General features: G+C 42.7%; 1 protein-coding gene across 1 annotated transcript; it reads left to right on the forward strand.

Moving 5' to 3' along the window:
• Positions 1-346: 346 nt before the first annotated feature.
• On the forward strand, positions 347-12,470 carry LOC103191160 (regulation of nuclear pre-mRNA domain-containing protein 1B). The gene is made up of 8 exons (XM_007912123.2): positions 347-572; positions 5,066-5,195; positions 5,368-5,501; positions 7,233-7,397; positions 8,202-8,308; positions 8,662-8,788; positions 9,905-10,080; positions 11,342-12,470. Exons 1-8 carry the CDS (start codon positions 422-424, stop codon positions 11,489-11,491), a joined length of 1,140 nt encoding a protein of 379 aa, XP_007910314.1. The 5' UTR covers positions 347-421; the 3' UTR covers positions 11,492-12,470.
• The last annotated feature ends 11,825 nt before the right edge of the window (positions 12,471-24,295 follow it).

Consider the following 24,295-nt stretch of genomic DNA (forward strand, 5'->3'; position numbering starts at 1 on the left):
GGCGTCACGTGGTGCGCGCCGCGCCGCGCCGCGCCGCTCGCCTCGCGCTCTTCGACCCCGCGCTCGTTCTCCCGCTCCCGGGTCACAGCGGGGTCAGGGCGCCATTTTGAGACCCGAGCGTGAGGGGTAACCGCCGCCGCCGCCGCCGAGTTTGTTGTAGTTTTTTTTTTCCGCCTCTCTCGCTCTCCCTGAGTGTGTCGGCGCGCGCGCGCGAGAGAGAGAGAGAGACACACACACAGACACAGAGAGAGAGAGAGAGAGAGTGATAAAAAGGAGAGAGAGAGAGAGAGCGCCTCTCGGCCGGGAATCCCTCAGCTTCTCTCTCTCTCTCGGGGCTCTCTCTTCACACACACTCACACACACACACACACCCCCACACACACACACCCGCTGAGCTGAGGCACCGGCGGTCGCGCAGGACATGTCCTCCTTCTCGGAATCGGCGCTGGAGAAGAAGCTGTCGGAGCTGAGCAACTCCCAGCAGAGCGTCCAGACCCTCTCGCTGTGGCTCATCCACCACAGAAAGCACGCCGGCACCATCGTGCACGTCTGGCACCGGGAGCTGAGGAAAGGTGAGGGACGGGGTTGCTCGGGCTCGCGGGAACCGACTTGAAACGGTTCTTTTTTTTCTTCTTCTGATGTTGTTGTTGTTGTTGTTGACACGGGCGGGGGGGGGGGGCGCCTTTGGCGGAGGCTGTGTGCACGTGCAGAACGACGACGACGACGACAACGCCCACACCCACCGACACATTTGCCCACCCCCCCCCCCCACCCAACCAAAAGGTACTGGACTGGACGGTCAGGGCTTTGCGCCCGAGCCCGGGGCGGGGGGGGGGGCGGTTGGGGATACGGGGAAGGCGCAGGAGATCTCGTAATGCGATGGGAAGCTCTCACTCTCTCACTCTCTCTGAGAAAAAAAACAACGCCGAACCCGCCACTGCATCGAGGCGTTTTGCAGTGTCAAGGCCCCCCCTCACCCCCTCCCTCCCTCTCGTTCCCCCCCTCCCTCACCCCCTCCCTCCCTCACCCCCTCCCTCCCTCCCTCACCCCCTCCCTCCCTCACCCCCTCCCTCCCTCCCTCACCCCCAACCACCGCCACCATCACCAATCTCCATCCACCTCCGGCACAAAAAACGAGGTGGTGGTGGGGGACACACACATACACGCACACACTTGGCTGTGGCGCTGCACACGCATAGGATGAACGGCTTTTAAAAGGTCCTCTCACTCGTTTTCAAACCCCCCCCTCACGCCCTTGCACCTCCCTGCCCATCCGACTCGCTTATCCCCCTCACCCTCTCCTCCACCCGCTGCCTCTGCTCGGCCCGCTTTGGCCTCCTCTCCTGTTCGTCCTTTGCCCCCCCCCCCCCCCCTTCACTCCCCCCCCCCTACTTCACTCCCCCCCCCCCCTTCACTCCCCCCCCCCCCTTCACTCCCCCCCCCTTCACTCCCCCCCCCTTCACTCTCCCCCCCTTCACTCCCCCCCCCCCCTTCACTCCCCCCCCCCCTTCACTCCCCCCCACTTCACTCCCCCCCCCCCACTTCACTCCCCCCCCCCCCCCGCCCCACTTCACTCCACCATCGCTTTCGGCCACTACGCCCGAAGCTCTGGAGCTCCCTGTCTCAATCCCTGCGGCTTGCCCCCCACCCTCACTTTCAATTAATAATAATAATACTAATCCTTGCATTGTGATATAGCGCTTTTCACGTCGGGAGGACGTCCCAAAGCGCTTCACAGAACACACTGTAAAGTGAATTGACTGTATATTTGTGGGCAAACACGGCAGCCAATTGCGCACAGCAATGTCCCACAAACAGTCGTAGATTGAAAATGACCAATTTATTATTGTTTTTTGGTTTTGGAGGGATTATTATTAGGCTCTGTGTGGAGTAAGGAAACTTGCCCAAGGTTTCGCCTGGAATTGAACTCAGGTCTCTCACTTGCAAAGCAAGTGCTCTAACCACTGAGCTACAGGACTCCAAATTCCCACCTAAAGACCTTTTTTTTTGGTTGTGCTTACGGTCACCTCCTCCCTCCCTCTCCCCCTGGCTTGGGGTCAGACTCTGCCACTGTCAAGTGCTCTGGAACGTTACCCTGCGTAAAGGGCGCTGTATAAATGCAAGTTGTGATTGCAAGCTGTTATGCAGTTACTGTAATTTTCTAATATAAAGTAAGACCGAAAGAACTTTATTTATTTAAATTTGTTTTGTTACCTCCAATCATTCTGAATTTAATCTGGTTTCTAGGGCGGTGATTGGATTGCAGAATATTACAATTTCTGTATTTATCTGTTTCCTAATGGGGTTCTTGCTGTGATCATATATCATCAGCAAGAGTACATAATTCTGAACCTGTAGCCGTGGGATTTTCTGAATGACTGAGAAACAACTTAACAAGAGTAATTGTGTTAACTTGGTAAAGCAGTTACTGGTGACAAATGAGGCGGTACAGCTTTGCGCACTGACTGAACAGAGCAACCTACTTCTGTTAGTGAGTGAGGTGTAATCCTATGTTCGTGATTCGCTGTGTATCCTTTTCACCCTCTATATGATTCCCCGGTGACATCATCCGCAGACATAGGGTTAACTTCCACATGTATGCGGATGACACCCAACTCTACCTTTCCTCCTCTACCCTCAATTCCACGACCACCGATGTCCTGACAGCTGTCTGTCCGACATCGAGTCCTGGACGAGAGACAACTTTCTTCAGCTCAACGTGCGTAAAAACTGAGGCCCTCCTGATTGGCTCACATCAGCGCCTCCGCACCTCTGGCGCTGACAGCATCAGCATCCAAGGCTGCACTCTCCACCTCTCAAAGCCGTCAGGAACCTCGGTGTTCTGTTCGACCCTGAGCTGTCCTTTCTCCCTCATATCCGCGCCACAACTGGCACCGCCTTCCATCACCTCCGGAACATCGCCAGACTACAGCACTACCTCACCCCTCACGCTGCTGAAACTCTGGTCCACGTCTTTATCACCTCAAGGCTGGACTATGGGAACTCTCTCCTCGCCGGCCTTCCCGGCACCTCCCTCCACACTGCAGGTCATTCAGAACTCTGCAGCTCGTGTACTGTCCCGCACCAGACACCGCGACCACATCACTCCCACCCTCGCTCGCCTCCACTGGCTCCCCATCCCCCAGAGGATCGAATTCAAGATCCTCATCCTCACCTACAAGGCCATTCACGGCTTTGCTCCCTCCTACCTCTCCGACCTACTATCCCCCTACCTACCTGCCCATACCCTCCATTCCTCTGGCTCCGGTCTGCTCCACATCCCCCGCCCCAACCGCCCTACCATCGGTGGCCGGGCCTTCAGCCTCTCAGCCCCTAGGCTCTGGAACTCCATCCCCCAGTGCCTTCGCCGCTTCCTCCCTTTCCTCCTTCAAGGCCGGTCTCAAGACCTTTCTTTTTGACCGTGCCTTCGGCTCCCCTCTCGACTCTCTGCCCCCTCCTCGCTCCCTCCCTTCCCTCCCCTCACCCTGACCATTTCCCCCCCTGCTCGGGTCCTGACCCAACTGTACAGCGCCTTGGGACGTCCTCCTGACGTGAAAGGCGCTCTATAAATGGAATCTTGTTGTTGTTGTTGTGTAAGGGACGTTTTTAATTTGAAACAATTGATCAGCAATCAAGTTTGGTGAGTTATTGTATTCACATTCATGATGAATGGAAACTAAGCATGATCCACAAGTTAGAAAAGTGGGCCTCTTGCCAGCACCACTGCAAATTGTTCTGGTTGAAAAAGTGAAAATATGTTTTCATCATGTCAGTTATAAGCTATAATTTTTCAAGTACTTGAATCACTCTTTTGTTTCCATCTGTCAGTGTCTCCAGTTTGATGTGGGGTTGACATGCCGATGCTTAAATTGTTTCAGTTTTTCTCTGTGAATAGCATATCTGATTTTCATGGACATTTGTGTAACAACACCACACTCTAAGCAACACTTTTTCCTTCACCTTATTTTACCAGTACCGGATGGTTCTTACCAGTCACGGAAAGTAACTAGTTTCAAAAGGGAAATGCAGTATTGGCATATTGCACTGGCATTGCTCATCCAGGTAGTGTATTGGACTAAGTTTATCCTCGCCTGTATATTGCTTGACAATGTATATTCTTTTAACAGTTTCCCCTGTTCATTCCTGCTTCATTTTACTGTATTTCTTATTCATCTGTTATCGGATTCAAATCCCTGATTGTCCAGTGCCTTGGGACGTCCTCTCGACGTGAAAGGCGCTATACAAATGTAATTTTGTATTGTGTTCAGATTGTTCCTTCTAAGACTTGTTGCTTCCAAGATAAGGGTCATAGGAATTAAATTGAAGAAAGGTTTTGGTGGGGGGGATAGAACCTAGGCATGGTGAAAGAGGTCAGTTTTCAGAAGGTCTTTTAAAGCATTGTATCTACCATTCCACTAGTGTGGAAATAAATCAGTGTTTCTAATACAGGCTTTACCCTCACTTTCAAACTAAGTGGAACATTATGATATTACTTAAAATCTACTTTTAGAACTATATTTAGAGACTTTGATTCAAGTTTTAATTTCTTGATTTGCTTTTTAGAAATGCTTTCTATAAGATTAATTGCAGTCCAAGTCATGTGTTGTGGTTTTTGTTGGATCTGAATTTGTGTTATAAACAGCCTATTCAGACTTATTCTCCAAGTAACTGCCAACTGCAGGAACTGGATCACTGAAATCTTCCTCATGCAACTTCTTTAGAAAAAAATGGTGAGTTGGTGGTAAACTCATTCCTGCAGTAAAATTAGCAGAATTCTTAAACCATGTAAAAGCCTTCCTTGCTAACAGAAGCTGGCAGTTGGTTCATTTTCAAGCTTTATTTTAATCTATTCCAGTGTATTTCACTGCTCTCCAAAGGTCTAAACTAGTTAAAACGGAATTGATTCATTTCAGTTTTTTAACAAACTTGAGGAAGGTTCAGTGTGGTTGAGTTTTCAAATATTTTTTAATAAAGGGACAGCTTAAGTTCTTATTTGATTTTTTAAAAAATAAGTATAGGTATGTTGTGTGTTAATTGTCGATCGTTGACTGTTTCTCATGTTCAGCTAAACCCAGTAGGAAGTTGACGTTCATCTACCTGGCTAATGATGTCATTCAGAACAGTAAGAGGAAAGGTCCTGAATTCACCAAGGCCTTTGAGGGTGTTCTTGTGGATGCGTTTTCACATGTATCCAGGTACAGTATGTTTTGATAAAGAGAATAATACAGGACATTTTCCACCTCTTTCCACAACCCGTAATTCGTCCGACTCGTCCCCTCCCTCCCCACTTTCAAAGCCTGTCTCAAGATTTTTGCCTTAAATTACTGCTGGTTTTGTGACTTACCTTTTTCTCTTGGCTTTCCGCAGGGAATCTGAGCAGAGTTGTAAGAAGCAAATGGAACGAGTACTGAATATCTGGCATGAAAGAAGTGTCTACGATGGTGATTTTATTCAACAGCTTAAGCTAACTGTGGACGAGTCAAACAGTCCATCTCTAGAAGGTATGCCTATCGCATAGTCCACAGTGAAAGTTGTGACTTCTCGCCTCTGTATGTGGTTTTCTGTATCCTGTGCTTGCATTTGTAATTGGCACTTAATTGAGATGATGTTAACTCCAATAACTGTTTATAATTTATTGTATATTTATTGTTGCACATTTCAATTTCCAATCTCACTGGTAAAGAGGGCAGTACTTTTCAACAGACAAAATCGGTGTTTCGATTGCTGCGCGATCATTCAAAGTCCTTTCAGTGGGCAGTTTAGAGCATTGTTGTTCGGGTGTGGGAGCAGGTCTCCAGACTGCTGTTGTGAGTCTGAATATGGAGAAACTCTACAAAATAACGAGATTAGAAATATCTATTCAACAGAGAAGCTGGATGGTTGGATGATCATGCAATCATTTAAGTTAATCTAAATCTATGACGTGTGCGGTATATTTGGCCTTTCATGATCCTTATGAGTAAATGGATTAACTCAGCAGATAGTCAGGTGTGTGTGTGTGTTTGTAGAAGTTGCAAGTACTTTGTACGAGTGGTAGGAAAAATTTGGAATCTGTCACAATCTGTCCTATCAACGAACCTGGAACTTTGATTTTTCTATAACCGTTGTTCATATTGAGTGGAAGATATCTGTTTCATCTATTTTCCATCTCTTCTTCTGTGTTAGCGAAAAATGAATCATGCAAATGTTTAGATATCAGTCAGCCTGGCTCAGTTGGTAACACTCTTGCCTCCGAGTCAGAATGTTGTGGATTCAAGTCATGTCTCGGTTTGTGGTCTAAGCTATTCCTCCAGTGCAGTGTTGGAGAGCACTGCTTTTTCTGGTATGCTGTTCGTCAGATAAGATGTTTCAACCGAGATCTACCTGTTAAGGTGGTCATTAAGGAATCCATGACACTAGTCTAGAAGAGAAGGGAGTTTCATCCAGTGTCCTGGCTCCCAAACCTCCAGTTAACCTGGTTATTCTTTGTAATATATATTTTATAATATAGCCTTCCGCCACTCTGCACCCACCCTCTCGAACTCTATCCCGCCGTCCCTCCATCTTGCCACTTTCAAGACCCAGCTCAAGACCCTCCTCTTCGACCGTGCTTTCGATCTCCCTGCTTCCCCGACCTCCCCCACCCCAACTCTCAGCTCGGGTCCATCTGTCTGTCAAGTGCCTTGGGACATCCTCCCGACGTGAAGGGCGCTATACAAATGTAATTTTGTTGTTGTTGTTATTCACTTTGTGGCTGTTTGTGGAATATTGTATTGCTGTGTAAAAATTGGTGCATTCTATAAATATTTAAATCACTACACTTCAAGCAGTAATTACTGTAAAGAGGATTCAATGCAATAAGGAGCTATATTAAATGGGAAGGATTATTATTATTAGTTGGGTGTGACTGAGGCTGGAACTTTGCCAATCTCATGTTTTATATCTATGAAAGTAATTTTCAGCTAAATACGTACCTGGTAGGACAGAGTTTGCCTTGAGAAGGATTCTCTTTATTTACGACTCGTGAATCTCGCAAGTAGCTCCCTCCCTCCCCATCCAGATATTTGTACCTGCTAAGTATATTAATGATCTTTTTTCAGGGTGGTTTATGGTTTATGTCTTTATGTAATGTCAAATTAGGCAAGTTCTTAATATGTATAAATTAAAACAACATTGTAAATTTTAACACCTGCAGTGTGAAAAGCAACATTGCAACATTTTACACCTTCTGACTGCAAACTTAATCTTTGCAGATAATGCCGGTTCTAAAGTCTTGTTCGATCAACAATCATCTTGCCCGTCATCCAGGGAAAAGCACGGTCAGTCTAAGAAAGGTCGAAATTCTGAAGTTATGAAAGGTCACGAATCGGCAGCATCTGACTCTTCATCCAGCACCTCGTCTGAGACTCGATTTATAGGTCAGTCAAAGCTTCTGCAGGCTTCCAGTGAGTGCGCAGTTCAGGTCTTCACAGTTCCAGCGCCTTGGGATGTCCTCCTGACGTGAAAGATGCAATACAAATGTCATTTTGTTGTTGTTCTAACCAGTGAACCTGATTGTGATCTGCTTAAAGAGAATGCAGCACAGCGACTGCTGATCGTTAATTTTCTTAAAATGATTCAAAACCAGGTGGGTTTGGGTGCATTTTATGTACTGTATATTTTAATGTAGAAAGTTAGTACATTTTGGTTTATGTCAGGTAAATAGAGGTGTAAGACCTTCAGCAGGTTGAATTCCTACTAGTTTTGTTTTCTGCACAGGTACTCTTCCAATGAGCTGTAGTTACACTTGCAGCCTTGCTTCTGCTTCATTGTCATAGATGACGCATGTGGGTAATTGTACGGCAAATATGTTTTTAATGTAGAAATAATTGTAATACTGTATATATTTGGGGAAAAGAATCAAGAATTGAAGTTTACTCTAAAATATTCTACAAGCAGTGTAGGAATGGAGATCTGGCCTATACTTGTACTCTTGCTCTAAACACTTGTGCTAGTAACGTGTCTGATCCCGACCTTTACATAATTTTAAAACAAATATAGTTCAAACGTAACTCTTCCACAACACCCAGATTTTGATCAAAATTAGTGTACATTCTCAAAGTTTCGAAAGATTCATGAGAACATTGTTGCTACCTTCTTAGGAAGTTGCCTTGCTTTGTTGTTAAGTGATTTAGTTTGGGTCTGTCCATCACAGTACGAACCATAATCCCTTATTTTTGTAGGTGAAGAAAACCGAGGAGCAAAACGTAGCTATCCTGTTGAAGAAGATGAAGATGACGATTATAGGGTCAACTACTCCCCGATAGATACTGGCACAGGTCCCCTGTTAGTAAGTATTTAATTGGGAGGTATTGAACCATTGGATGAACCCAATGCAATGTTGTTATAAATGTTACAGTCTATTAATGGCAGCAAGTCAACATTGAAATTACAAGTTTGGAACAATTTTTTTTCCTACAATGATATTCTTTGGTTATGGACTGTGATACAATCTGACTTTGAATGGTAGGTTGGTGTTAGCTGCTTATTGTATGTCACCATGATGTTGATCTAGTATTTTATAATTTAAGACCTTAATCTCTGGTCTCCAATAATAGTGTGCACAAGTTAGCAAAACTGATTATTTAAAATTATACACTACCTGCACGTGTGGTGTCTTCACTTTCATTTTCTGTTTATTAGACAGAAAACCTGATTAAAGCTCTCCAAGACCTTGAAAATGCAGCATCTGGTGATGCAACGGTCCGTCAGAAAATTGCTTCATTACCTCAGGAAGTACAAGATGTTTCGCTCTTGGAGAACATTGCAGGTGAAGAGCTACATACCCAATGCTGTATATTACTGATCACTAGAGGGCCTACTTTATCAACATACTCCTTTCACCCTTTGAAATTTAAGTTTAAATACAGGCCTGACAGGATTGATATGAAGATGGTGGCTGAACTCATGAATGTATGAGGAATGTGAGGAGTCTGAATTTACTAATGCAATTGTGTAATTGGATTTCCTGCTCAATTTCACTCTAGCTCGAGAGTTTTGAAAATGGTTAGCTGCACAATCAAGATTACTCAGGAATAACTTTGCACTGTACTTCTAACCTAGCAATTTCATTTCTCTTTACCTTGAGCACCAAGATTGCACAATGTGATTCAAACAAACTAGTTGCCACAATGGCAAGTAATATTCCAGCTGTAAGTGACTTCATTGAAAAGCGAAGTGTCACGATTTTACAAATAATAATGGTTATATAATAATAATAATTCTTGCATATGATATGACGCCTTATCACGTCGTCGAGACGTCTCAAAGAGCTTCACAGGATATATTGTAAAGTGTTGTGACTGTGTGTTTTGTGGGCGAAATACAGTAGCCAGTTGCGGACAGCAGTGTCCCACACACATTTGTGGATTGAGTGACCATGATATTTTTGGGGGAGGGTTTATTACCCCTGGAAAGTGATCTGCCAATTGACTAACAACCCGGGAACAACCGGGTTCCCACTTTGGTGCCAATTCACAGGCAATTTACTGGTACCTAGTTTTGAGTTGACCTAAGCTGGATTTTAGCCCAGCCCTCAACATTTACTGTTTGAAACAACAATGTTCTTTAAGTCACAAAGTGTGCTGACTGTAATGGTTTGGCATTCAGGTGATTGCAAATAGCATCTCTAATGATCAGCAATATGTTGCCCAATTGGCTGTTGAGTTAATTCAATACAGCTTTCATGGTGTTTCACATTCTTTTAAAAATAATCCAATAAAATTCAACTTCAGAAATGTAATAATATTCCTTGCATTTGATATAGCACCTTGCTAAATAGTTTTATACGCAATAACAGTGAAAATAAAGTACAATACACATCCCCGTCCCCAAATTGATTTGAGGCACAGCTAAATTGTGTTTTTTTGTGCGTTTTTGCTCTCAGATAAAGCAGCTGCAGAAAGGCTATCTAAAATCGTCGATGAGGCATGTTTGCTGTTAGCGGAATACAATGGGCGGCTGGCAGCGGAGCTGGACGACCGGAGACAATTAGCGAGAATGCTGACTGAATACATAAGTAGTCAAAAGGAGATTCTAGGAGAGAAAGAGAAAAAACTAACGGTGCGTAAGTCTCATCACTGATTTTAACCTGAATTGTTAGCGGTAGTTACCAGTTTTCCTGTGGCTCAATTGGAAAATCACTACCATAACTGAAACTGAGCCATGGTGACTCTTAAAGGTGCCAGGTTCAAAGCCTGACTGTGCTGAGTTAGTTTAATATCTTATACAAGCAGAGTTGACATTTATAATGGAGTCCAATACGTGCCGACTTCTAACTGTACTTGGGTGCTAAATGGTAGCTACATACTGGGGACCAGTAAGAAATAAGAGATAATTAGCTCAGTCTATACTGCCACTCCAGTGCACTCCTGGGTGAATCCTTTTGCTGAGGATCTGATCTGCCTGTTCCCATGCCATTCTTCAAAAAGTGAGGGAGTTTACTCCCTGTGTCCTCGCCACTATCCCTCAAGTAAAAAATAGCTTAACACCTAAAGTCACAAACCTTCCGATATCTTCTTTAATCAGATTGCAAGGGCCGACTTTCATAAAATGATGACTGCTAACAGCTTTTTGGCTTTGTTAGCATGTTCCAAATTACACCTATCCATCAGATCATCAGAGACATGTTTACAGCAGAGCAAGAACACAGCACCACTCACTAAGTGTGGTCTATATCCTTTCCCGTATTCCAAAGAATCAATCAAAGGCCTCTCTCAGTTCAGTCACACACGTCACCTTGGCCACTACAACCTGCGCCCACACAGTGTGCTCACTTGGGTCCCGTCACAAACTTATCAGACAGGGTTGCTTTGGGAGCCAGACCCACCAGCGAGGATTGGTTGGGGCAGATTATCTCCCATCACAGTGGGTTGGAAACATTTTTTTTTCATTTTATGGCTGTTGGTAACTTGTGAGGATAATAAACAATGTTTCTGACTCATTTCCCCCCCCCCCCCATTGTATATTCAGCTTATGGCATAGCAAAAAAAAAGTCAAATTAGTTTCAGATGTGTTTATTTTCTCAAATGTGTTGAAACAATGAATGTCAGAAAACATTTACTGCTGAGAGGCCTCTGCATCCAGAGCTCTAAAGTTTAGAATTTCTTGTGCATGTACATTATTGTCATGTTATCCTTTGAATTCAGTGGCAGTGATAGAAATGTAACTTAGTGAATGATGTAGTCACTATAGGAATAGCAAGTGCTCTAGTCAGCTTTGCTTCTAAGCAATTTCTGCTGCTGTATTCCATTGAGAATCTTGTGCAATATGAGAGACGTGTTGTGGTTTTATTAACATCTAACAGTAACTTTTCTTCCACCAGGAATATAAACAAAAACTTGCTCAAGTAACACAGGTTCGTAAAGAGCTGAAATCCCATATCCAGAATCTGCCAGACCTTTCGTTGCTTCCAAACGTAACGGGCGGTTTAGCGCCATTGCCCTCCGCTGGTGACCTTTTCTCAAGTGACTGATAGCACATCTGTTCTCAGGATTCGAACCGCAATACCTCCACCAGTGTGTGTGTGTGTGTGTGAAGACGTTGGTGACAAGCACCCAGGTTCAGAGCAAAATCAGCGAGACTAAACTTTTAACACATCTGTGTGTGAATTGCATTGAAGCAGCAGTAATCCTCTTATGCGGTCTTACACAGTTTGAAGCATATGGAGTAAAGTACTGTTCAAAGCCACTGCTCTGTAGGATCCTAGAGCAGGAGTGATCAGGGTGTCAAGTGACATTAGTTTTGAGGGTCTCAATCTAATTGAGCAATAAGCGTGTATGAGTCCACAGTACAGAACATCCCTCAGTTCACCAGGGTTGGGTGCATGTATAGAAATAAAAATATACTAGCACTGCAGAGTTGGGTGAGAAATCTCTCTTGCCGCTAAGTGTAGTAACTTTGATCATCTCCACATGTAACTGGAATTTCCCAATGTATAGAGTGCATCTTCAAGTTGCTACAAACGGCGGGAGGAATTTCACCCTAGTACTGTATCTGAAGTTAGAACATTGTTAAAGTGCCAGCACTGGTGATCTGGAATCCTACCTGCTTTTTGGGTATGAAATACGAAATGGCTATTTCTCCAAATTGGTCACCTTTTTCCTTTTTTTAAAGTAATTATTTTAACTTGTTTCCCTCATTAAGGAGGGGAAATCAAGCTTTCAAATAGCCAATAGTGATTTCAGTTGGAATAATTTCACTGTGTATTTAGTGTTGGTGGCAATAGACCAGTGGAAACAAGAGGCTTTGCCATACAGATACTTGCACCAATCTGTAGTTGGTGACCTCTCGTACAGCAGAGGGCTTGCGTCGCCAGCGGTGGGAAAACGCCTCTAGACTCTCATTTAACGTTGGAAGCTTTTGATCAATTAAAAAACCATGTTCTGATTGAAACTGTTTTATAGTGCTTTCTGATTCATAGTGCAGCATTAAACTATATATTGCCACCTTCATCCAGCAGCAATGGTTTTGCTTCTAAATTAGAAGAACATGAAACAAACTTTTACATTTCAAGTGACTTGTTTAGGTCTGTTGCTGAATTTCGTTTTGTATTGTGGGCCTGTAATTCTGTTCTGCCTTTCTTCTCTCCCATCCACCCCTCACATTTCTGCAAAGATTATTAATTGCAGCACGTTTCTTGCTGTTGTGAAGTTGTTTCTTTATAGTACTTTTTTTGCTAAATTAAGCAAAATTAATGACCCCAACACATTGCATCTTTTAAACGCAAAATCAGTTTAAGGAATGCCAAGATGATAATAATTATCTAGTCACACCGATTGTTGAAATAGCAAGACAGACCAAAACTTGGTTCTGTGCTGGAGGTATCTTGTTAAAATCTTAATTTGAAACTTGTACCTGTCAATGTGTTTAAGATTGTTTAAACTTTGACATTTTTATATTTAACAGCGTGTGTGTCTGTTTCTGAATCTCGTAGTCCATTAAGATGAAAAATAAGTCTGAAACCACTGGCAGCTGTCTTCCCTGCTAATTTCTTTTCATGAGTAATTTATATTTTAAGAAAAACTCTAGAAACTTTTGTGTTTATATATAAAAATCAGAAAAGGCAATTGAAATGGAAACGGAAGATCCTCGAGTCATGGAATCTTCGAGTCGTGTAACTTGTGCCTTGGCTCAAATGGGCAAAGTTTGCATATTTGGATTCTTGACTTTTTTTTGATGAATTCTTAGTATGTAAAAAGTAATTGGGACTGAATCACTTTTTTATTTTTAAAAGAACATCCAATATTGCCCATCCTGACTGAGCACCGATTGTATTAAATTGCCTTTGCCTTATACACCTAGATGTTTCTTGTCTTGCTGCTTTCAGGTTATTCACATTATTTAATCCTTTCCTAAACCTGTCTTTTTTTTCCCCACCCCACCCAATCATCTGTGCAAATGGAAGATCTTTTGGTGCATTTTTTTTTTCTAATGTTAGATGTTGCTGTGTTATACATGAAGAAAAATAAATAACCAGATTCAGCAACAAAAGGCATACCGTCCACTCACTTATCATAAAAATGTTGGAACGTGGAGACATCTTGATAGCAAAAGTATTTAATGATCAATCATTAACTGAGATCAGAAATACACATTTCAATCTTGACTGTTACAAACTTAATCTTGTCTTCAAAGGGAGAGTTTCAATTTAGCCAAATTGACATGGGAAGTGGGGGGGTGAAGGTGGAAATTCATGCCAGAATTAAAAGACCCTCCAATGTCATTTAACTTTTTTTGGCCAAATTAAAAAATGTCTAAAAAGGATTACTCCGAATACTGCAACTCTTGGGTTACCATGCAGTGATCCAAGGAAAGATCAGCACATTTCTACAGTTCAAAACCACACTTGCCTGGTGTTTATGGCAAGTGTGTAAGGCATATATTAACAATAACTGTAAGCGTACATCTAGGTTTTCAATAAATTTAGCTAACTAAATTGTAATGATATTTTCCTTCATCACTGATGAATTCTATGCATAAACAGACTAGATGGTCTTCACTGTCCTTCTGGATCAATGTTGGTAAGTGCATCATTACAACTTGTATGAAGCTGCTATGTACATTAATCGTTAAAATGTATTCAAAAATCACTTTATCACCCATAAATAAGCGTATTGCTGAATATTCAGAGTCGTCAGCCCATCGAGCAGAAGGTTTTCAGCGACACAGGTTCTGGGTTTGAACCCCATTGTTTGCTTTCACCCTCCCGAAGATGAATACCTGACCTTTGTTAAAAGAATATCCATCCTCCTCACTGGAACAGGTACGTCAGAATTCCCTATGGTTGAAGTATCTTTTATAGTCTCCCTGTGTCACTTAGTTCTATATTTTAATAGGTACACAATATGGCATTTCTTTTTGGGAGGGGTGGAGCAATTTTTGGTCAGATGTCTGAAACGTGCAGAAACCCATCATCATGCTTAAGAAACCAAACAGTTCCATTGATCCCACCTATACGTTCAAATTCCAGAGAAATTTATTGGAATGCATTAGATAAATATGAATGCATCAGATAAACAGAGAGTACAGTATTAGACGCAGATTGGCAAGAGCCTGGGCTTGGGGATCCCAGAGAGGTATTAGTCCAGTCTGCTGAACATGTACAACTTGCCACTGAAAGAACTTTCTGGCAAGCTTCCTGCTGCTTTATAGCTTGGACCACCCTACCCAAAAGGTCTTTGGCTTACAGGGAGTTGAGTGAAAAGAGTCCCTGCCCCCCCCCCACCACCGCCCACCCCAGTAAAGGAGGAGAGAAGAGGATTTGAGGAACCAAGAGTGTCAATAAAATAAATGTACCACAAGAGCAATTGTCTCATTCCAGGGCAGTTATGGCGTCTAGACAGCATTGGAGGGGTTTTTATTTAACAAAAAAAAGTTATATAAACAGCGGTATAACCAACCACCCAAGATTGCAATTAGCTGCAGCTTCATAACAAAATGGTATCGAGTTGCTGCAGATGACACTGACTCGATGTTGATTATAGCACAGACATGCCTAGTTAAAGTCGATAACAGGTTAATCTATCTCCAAAATAAATAACCAGTGTTTTTAATCTTTTTTAAAAAAAGAAGAAACATTTATTGACTAATAGCCAGGAAATGCTGTACATATGGCAACAGAGCATTTTTAAATATAGTTTTCCGCAATTGGGATTGCAGAAGTTTTTTTTGCAAGCAAACTTTGTTACACTAGAAATGTCAGATCCTTGCTGCTTATGTAGTAGTTTTTAATATCAGAATCAAGCCAGGTTTTTTTGTGTAATAAATATTGTTAGAGATATTTTAAAAAAGTTTACATAAAGATACCACTACAGGTAATGATATTTGATGTGAGAAAGGGGGGAGGAATAAAGACTATTAAATACTACAAATTAAAAAAAAATTGTGCAACTTTTTAATATATATTTATAATAGCCCCCTTCAGGCAGGATAATGCCTCGCAGCACTATATGGTGGCAAAACCTTGCAATCAAGGGGGAGGTGACCATAGGTGAAAAGGTAAGTTTTTATCTTTAAGTCCTATCTGAAGAGAAGGTGAACCAGGGGGACAGTCCCAAGACTTACGCGTTGTAACTTTTTTCTCTTTACTATTAAAAGTGTCAAAATATAGTATATACAGTAAAAGTCGCATAAGTCTGATCTGTATAAATTGTACAATCACCTTAAGTCGTACAGCCAACCAACTACCGTTCAATTTCCTATTAAACCCACTTATATTTATTTATCCGCACTCGTATTAACCATCGCGTAACTCATAACGCTGCTACCACACTTGCCGCTAACAAAGTTACTGGCTCCTGGGTCAAAACTTTGTTTCCCGCACCTGCCTCAAACGGAATACCGCACATGCACACCCCAACATTCTCCGCGCCCTTTCTACCGGGGAAATAACATCAGTATCGTCAGATAGTGAGCCACCCCAGGGGAACGGCTGCTAGACTGAGCCGCACGGCTGATTGAGAGATGTGGGGGAGAGTGAAAGAGGGATAGAGAGCAATAATAGAGAGGGGAGGGGTGGAGGGAGAGAGAGAAAGCACGGGGGTGGTTAGGGATTCTTGTGGTATCCTGCTTAAGAGTGTCGTGGTTCTCAGACAGGGCATCCAGCCCTTAGCAGCCATAAGATTGGATCACCATGCTTCCATGTGAAACAATCCTTGTAAGAGTTTATATTCTGTTAAAGCAGTTCGGTTTTGAAACCTGTTTCGTTGAGCCATTCATTCATTGTACAGTACATGTTTACTGCACATGGGGTACAGTATGAGCAAATGTGAGCAATATGACATGAGCAAATTGGTTGCTGTGTTTGCCTACAAATACACGGTCACCATACACTTCACAATTAAACTCTTTAAACAAAAGATTAAACAATTTATCTCTGGAATTTCCATGGGTAGGTGGGCTGCATGAAATTCTATTTGGTTTGGATACTCTTAAGCACGGTGATAGTTATCCACACGGGTCAGACACTAGACTGACCAAAAAACAAACAAATCTAGGATGGCATTCGTTAGGTAAGATGCTGTCCCAGCTATCCAAATTACTATTCATATAGCTATGTAATTCATATAGCTATATGAGTTACTAGGATTACTAGGTCATTTACTCTCCTCTTCACATTAAAATTTTGAATCAGAATTTTTCTTGCTTTCTCACTGTTTGCATTTGTATTTGCTGTAGGTGATCACTAGATAGCGCTGTCGCTTCAATGAAAAAGGTTAACAAAGAACAGAAGAAATGATCAGTTCAGGTGTCCGTGTCAGAGCTTGAGGTTACAGTTTAGGCTGACTCTTCAGTGCAGCGCTGGGAAGCACTCTATTGTTAGAGGTGCTGTTAGATGAGAGGATAAGCCAAAGTTTTTTCTGTTCAGATGGATGATGAAAATCCAATGGCACTATTCAAAAAGTCAAAGGAATTTTGGGATGCCCTCCATGATGTGAAAGGTGTTGTAAGTGTGAAATGTATTGTGCTCTCCCAGTGCCCCGATCAACAATCTCCTGGGTGCATTGGGAATTCAGCTCATGGCAGTTTCTGGGATCTTTCTGCTCAGACGGTGCTGTCCATGGTGACAATGCCATGGCCTTACCACTTTTCTAAATTGCCCTTTTTCTTGAATTATTCTCACATTCCATCTCTCTCCCCGTATCCCACCTAAAGACCTTCCTTTTTGATCGTGCTTACGGTCACCTCCCCTCTCCCTTTCCCCTTGGCTCATTATCGGACTCTGTCACTGTGAAGCACTCCAGGACATTACCCTGGAATCTAAGAAGAATTGAAAAATGTGACCAGCCAGAGCCTCCATTATTTCCACCCTTACTTCCCTCACTAACCTAGGATGCATCCCATCTGGACCGGGTGACTTATCTACGTTGAGCACCATCAACCTTTTTAGTACCTCCTCTCAGTTCATCCTGATCTTATCCAATTTCTCTCCCCTCTCCAATATTGTGGCTTTGACTGCATCCTCTTTTGTGAAGACAGGTACAAAGTACTAATTGTGGCTCATCAGCCTCCACAAGAAGATTTCCTCTTTGGACCCTAATTGGACCCACCCTACCTTTGACTTACATTTTATTCTTTAAATGCTTATAAAATACCTTAGTGTTTCCTTTAATGTTACCCACTAATCCTTTTCTCGTACAATCTCTTTGCCCCTCTTATTTTATTTTTCAGTTCTCGTTTTACTTTCTATATTCCATTTGATTATCTTCTGTATTTTGGACATGACATTTATCATCAGCCTCTTTTTTCTGTTTTATTTTAATCCCAATTTCCTTATTATCCAGGGAGTTTTAGATGCCCTACCGTTCCCCTTTGTGGGAATGTATTTCTTCTATCCCTGAACTATCACCTCCTTGAAGGCTCCCATTGCCCATTAGCTGTTTTACCTGCCAATCTTTCTTTCCAGTCCACCTTGACTAGGTCCCTTTTTAACTCACTGAAATTAGCCCTCTTACAGTCAATCCACGACTGTTTGTGGGACACTGCTGTGCGCAATTGGCCGCCGCATTTCGCCCACAAATATACAGTCAATTCACTTAACAGTCTATTCTGTGAAGCGCTTTGAGACGTCTAGAAGACGTGAAAAGCGCTATATCAAATGCAAGGATTGTTATAGTATCTTCATCTTTGATTGTTCCTCGTCTCTTTCCATAAGTAATCTAAACCTAATGATGTCGTGATCACTGTTGTCCAGATGTTCTCCTACTGAAACCTGCTCCATTTGCCCCATTTCATTCCCCAGAACTAGATCCAGCACTGCTTCCTCCCTTGTTGGGCTGGAAACATGCTGATCCAGAAAGTTAAACTGCACACATTTCAGGAATCCTACCTCCTCTTTGCCCTTTACACTATTACGTTGGCAGTCTATGTTAGGATAATTGAAGTCCTCCATTATCACTTCGCTATTGCTTTTGCATTTTTCTGCTTGCAGATTTGCTCATCTATCTCCCTCCCACTATTTGGTGGTTTATAGTATACATCTAACAGAGTAACAGCTCTTTTTCTGCTCCTTAACTCTAACCAAATAGATTCTGGTTTGGGAACCTTTAGCACATTGTCCCTTTCCAGGGTCGTAACCGTGTCTTTAATCAATATTGCCAGCAACCCCACCCCACCCCACCCACTGCTCCTTTTATTCTTCCCTATCCCTCCTGAATACATTGTAGCCAGGAATATTCTGTTCCCATTCCTAACCCTGTTTGAGCCAGGTCTCCGTTATTTTGCCACTACATCATAACCCCATGTGGCAACCTGAGCCTGCAGCTCACCAATCTTATTTGTCACATTCCAAGGATTAACCACAAGAACGACTGAGTCTGCTCTGTATTTCTCCCCCATCTAATCCCACCTTTTTCTGGACTGCTCCTTATTACATTGCTATTCATCTCTCCCAGCCCTCCATGTAACTTGTTTCTCTTTCCTGATCCTACAACCTGATTCTTTTCCCCCTTCGAAATTAGTTTAAACTCTTCCCCACAGCACTAGTTAACCTCCCTGCGAGGACATTGGTCTCAGCCCTGTAACCCATCCACCTTGAACAGGTCCCACCTGCCCCAGAACTGATCCCAATGATCCAGAACCTGAAGTCCTCCTTTCTGCGCCACTGGGAGTAATCCAGAGATCACCACCTTTGACTTCCTACTTTTTAGCTTTTTCCCTAGCTTCTGATATTCTCCCTGTAGGATCTCAACGCTTTTTTTCCCTACATCATGGATCCCAATATGGAACACAATTTCTGGATGTTCCTCTTCCCCTGTAGACTATTTTGCACCCGTTCCATAATATCTTCAACGCTGGCACCAGGGAGGCAACATACCATGCGAAAGTCACATTTTTGGTTGCAGAAACATCTGTCTACTCCCTTCACCTTTATGTATTCAATGACAATTGCATTGACACTCATCTCTGTGTCCCCCTGTGAATCCATTTGCTTTTGATTCCTCTCCCTAGAGGTGTCATCACCCTCATCGCTATTCAGTACATAGAACCAGTTTGTGAGGGCCACACTCTCAGGGGATTTCTGCACTGCCCATCCCTTCTTCCAACAATGCTAGTTAGTCAAATACACTCTCCTTCTTAACCCTCTGTGTCTGTGTGGTGACTACATCCTGAAACAGTTGATCCCTGAACTCTTCAGCCTCCCGTATGTTATATATTGACACCAGCTTCTTCTCGAGCTCAGAAATCCTGAGCTTGAGCAGCCAGAGGCACTTCCTACATACGCTTTTGTCCAGGGCACACAAAGCATCCTGGAGTTCCCACATAGCACACATTGTGCATGCAACCGGTCTCAGCTGCCCTGCCATATTCCCAGACATATGTTATATTATTTTACTATAACTATTATATTTTTTAATTATGCACCTCTTTCCCCCTCTGCACCAAATTCCCACTCTCACCAAATTCCTTAACATAATTCTCACTCTGTCTCAACCTCACTCAGTTCCTGCCTCATGCTGGACTCTTTGCTCATGACTTCCTATTACCTTTTTCCTTCCTGTACTATTCATGTTATCTTTATCACTATTTGTATTTTGACCATCGCTCTCATTAACTCCTTGCCTTATGTTTTGGTTTTTGTTTCCACCTGAGCCCTGCCACCCCCTTTTACTGGTTTAAAGCTTTTTCTACAGTCCTATTTATCCTTTCCGCTAGGAACTTGGTCCCAGCCCTGTTCAGTTGCAGCCCATCCCAGCAATAATAATAATCCTTGCATTTGATATAGCGCTTTTCACGTCGGAAGGATGTCCCAAAGCGCTTCACAGAACACACTGTAAAGTGAATTGACTGTATATTTGTGGGCGAACGCGGCAGCCAATTGCGCACAGCAATGTCCCACAAACAGTCGTAGATCGCAAATGACCAATTTATTATTGTTTTTGGTTTTGGAGGGATTATTATTAGGCTCTGTGTGGAGTAAGGAAACTTGCCCAAGGTTTCGCCCTCTGCCTGGAATTGAACTCAGGTCTCTCGCTTGCAAAGCGAGTGCTCTAACCACTGAGCTACAGGACTCCACAATGCAGCTCATTCTTCCCCAGGAATGTTACCATTGGTTTAGGCCTCTGTGTCTGGAACAACCAGTGTAAATATGTAAAAACTTGATTTATCAGCATTGGTCCTGTCTAACAATCGTGAGAATGTGGCCCTTGTTATAAAGTCACCAACTCAAAGAATGTTTTGCCCCTATATATTTGTCATTCTTCTCCAGGGCTTATTGTACATCTTTCAACACCTTTTAGGCCTGTGTCATATTCTTGATCAAACTCTGTTCCAATAAAAANCAGTTTATCCAACCTATCCTTGAAGGTATATTTTCTCATTATTGCCTAAGTGAATCTGTACAGATCCTTCTCTGATATTTTTCCTGTAATGGAGAATCCAAAACTGAACATGATCTTTTTTAAGAGTGCAATTGTCTTGGAAAGGCTCTGCAATGCTTTACTTAATTTCTTTTATAGCAAAGAACAGAGTTACTATTGTGTCAAGTTGTGTTAGGAACATAGGCCATTCTCAGCCCTTGAGTCTGTTCCGTCATTCAATTAGATCATGACTGATCTGTACCTCAACTAATCCTGCCAATTCCAATTTCCCGCTTTCTCCCCATATCCATTGAGACCCTGATCTAAAAAANTCTATCAACCTCACTCTTGAAGGTGTGGATGGATCCAGCATCCACAGCCTTTTTGAGGAGAGAGTTTCAGATTTCTGCCACCCTTTGAGTGAAAAAATGTATCTAACCTATCAATCCCTTTATCATCTTAAATACCTCAATCAAATCACCCCTCAACCTTCTAAACTCAAAGGAATACGCTATAAGTTTATGCAGCCTAGCCTTGTAACTTAACCGTTTAAGGCCTGGTAACATTCCAGTGAACCTGTGCTGCACCACCTCCAGGGCAAATATATCTTTCCTGAGGTGTGGTGCACTAAACTGAACACAGTACTCCATATGGGGTCTGAATAATGATCTATACAGCTGAAGCATCACTTCCCCTTTTTATTCCAGGTCCCTTGAGATAAAGGCCAACATTCCATTTGCCTTTTTGATTACTTTTTGCACCTGAGAAGTAGTTTTTAGTAATTTGTGGATATGGACACCCAAATCCCTTTGATCCTCCATAGTTCTCAAGTCTCTCCCCATTAAGAAAATATTCTGCTTTATCTTTTTTCAATTCTAATGAAGCTCTATATTAAAAATGGGCCATGATTTTTTTAAAAAAATGCTACTTTTTCATAAAACAACAGCAAAATTACATTTGTTGTAAAAACAATCCGGACTAGATAGGAAATTACTAGCCCAACGCCACATTATTAGTAAAATTAACCTGTCTGACAGTGGATTAAACCAAGCTCATGTTCTCTCTATTAGATGATGAATAATCCAGTTTGTTGAATCCTACTTCATAATCGTCGGGGGACAAAACATGGCTGTACATACGGTTGGAATAGAGCTTTGTGATCCATGTTTTGATTATATAATGTTTACATCCAGGTTCTGGATGAAGTCTCTTTAGACCTCACATCAGTTATCTCCATTTTAAGGCATTCCTCTGGAAATTTCCCACGTGCTAAATATATCACCAACCAAACAGCTCTCCCCACCTCCCAGTGGTACAACATACCCCAAGTCACATTTGGGGATGAAAACTGCTTAACTAGCATGGACACCAGATGTGGAACCCCCCCTCCCAGCAAAACCAGCTCTGATTTCTAACCCACATCTTAAGCCATTCCTAGTTGAGTAGATGAGTCTGTTGAAAGGCAACCATTCAATCATTACATTTGAAATCATGCCTGTAATGCCAACGCAATAGTAATTGTTAGCAAACTTAATAACTGTATACTCTTGTGTGTCAGCTGGTCGGAAGAGTTATGGATAGCATGACTATGCCTTCAATTTTGATGATTCAAGCAATTATCAGAAGTTTAGTCTATACTAATAAAATAACAATGTCTGCGTGTGTGTGTGTATATCAGCCAAGATCTCAATAACAGATTGATATAGAGACATGATTTATACCTCATTGGAACAATCTTGCAAAGACCTCAATGTTCCTAGACTGATGGAGCTTATCATCAAAAATCATGACTTTGGCAAAGTCTGTTGTTACCTCTACACCATTGAATGGCAAAAGTGTGGTCTTCTCCAAGCACACGTTCTTCTGTGGCTCATCCAAACAAATCCCCTAAATAAATCGACAATGTTATCTCTGCAGAACTGCCAAATCCAGACCCTGTGCTCTTTGAAATCATAATTGACACATGATTCATGGCCTATGTGGACAATTCAATAGAAAATCTCCCTGCATGAAAGATGGCTCCTGCTCAAAGCAATATCGAAGGAGCTTCGTACAGGAGACCCAAACAGGTCATGATGGTTATTCTTTATGCAGGCGGAGGTCAACTGGAGGTGGTGAATTCCACGCAGAACTGACATACAACAAACAGCAGGTGGAAGTGGACAACCATTGGGTTGTCCCATACAATCCCTATCTCTCTCGGCTCTTCAACACTCACATCAATGTTAAGTTTTGCAACTCTGTTAAGAGCATGTATGTGAACAAGGGATGCGACATGGCTGTGTTTGGATTTGGGAGAGGGAGGAAGCCAGAAGAAATTAGGTAACATACTACCAGATGAGCCGATATGTGAGCACCAATCAAGCAATCTGGATAATTTTGGGCATCCACAAACATGAGCGACATCCAGTGGTCCAACACCTTCAGGTTCACTGTGAAAATGGCCAAAGGGTGTTTTTTTTCAAAGCAAATGTTCAGGATCGTTCACTTGAACCTTCCCAAACCACGCTAACTGCATTCTTCAAACTATGCAAGTTTACACGAATCGTTCTCAACTGTGAGGTCCCAAAATATTTCACGTGGAACTCCCAGACCAAGAAGTGGAAGTGAAGAGTTTGGTGTCCTGGTGTCAAATGCAGTGACGGGCTTGGCATGGTGTACACAGTGCATCCAAAAAACTTTGAATGCTAATTCCTAAGGCTTTTGCTGCACACTGTGAAGGCCCAACAAGCTATAAGGATCTTAAAACCGTTGATGATGAAGATTGCGATGCATTCTGAGAAGCATGCCACAGCTGGATTCTCCTAGAAGACAATGCCCACTGGAACCATACATTAGAAGAAGTAGCTGCAGCATGGTTTACTATCGGACTGAGTGATTTGTTTGCCATCATGCTGCCCATCTATGGTCTGTCTAATCCAAGACTGCTATAGAATAACCACTAAGAAAGCATGTCAGAAGATGTTTTCCATCAGTTACACAGTGCAAATCCATAAACTGAGTTGGGCTACAGTGATGCTATCTTCAACCAGGCCCTCATACACTTCGAAAACAAGCTAATGGCATTGGGGGGAAAGGCATTGCCACACTATGGTCTGCCCTGCACTCACAGAACAGAAGATGTCACCTCGGCCAGAGAAATTTTGCGGGAGATCAACTATAACCAAGATGAAATGGAACACCTTGTCCAGGAGAGAGAATTGACTCTGATAGAAGAGCAAGCTGCAGCGTATCAGTATTCTTCGCAAAGTTGACCACGATGACGGAGGCATTATCTTTCTTGATGCACCTGGTGGTACAGGAAAACATACCTCATTAATCTCATCTTGGCCAACATTCAGACTAGGGGCCAAATTGTACTTCCTGTTGCATCCTCTGGTATTGCAGCAACTATACTTACGGACAGCAGAATAGCTCATTCTGCCTTCAAACTGCCACTGAACCTTTCTCATACAGAGGATCCAATGTGCAGTATCAAG

This window comes from Callorhinchus milii, unplaced genomic scaffold (assembly GCF_018977255.1).
Source record: "Callorhinchus milii isolate IMCB2004 unplaced genomic scaffold, IMCB_Cmil_1.0 Scaffold18, whole genome shotgun sequence".
Classification (NCBI taxonomy): domain Eukaryota; kingdom Metazoa; phylum Chordata; class Chondrichthyes; order Chimaeriformes; family Callorhinchidae; genus Callorhinchus; species Callorhinchus milii.

What these genes read in the sequence shown, in the direction of transcription:
- LOC103191160 (XM_007912123.2), top strand. Translation starts at nt 422, where the DNA reads ATGTCCTCCTTCTCGGAATCGGCGCTGGAGAAGAAGCTGTCGGAGCTG. An exon ending in GCACCGGGAGCTGAGGAAAG is followed by an intron (nt 573 to 5,065) that starts GTGAGGGACGGG and finishes TCTCATGTTCAG; the next exon opens with CTAAACCCAGTAGGAAGTTG. An exon ending in AAACAGTCCATCTCTAGAAG is followed by an intron (nt 5,502 to 7,232) that starts GTATGCCTATCG and finishes TAATCTTTGCAG; the next exon opens with ATAATGCCGGTTCTAAAGTC.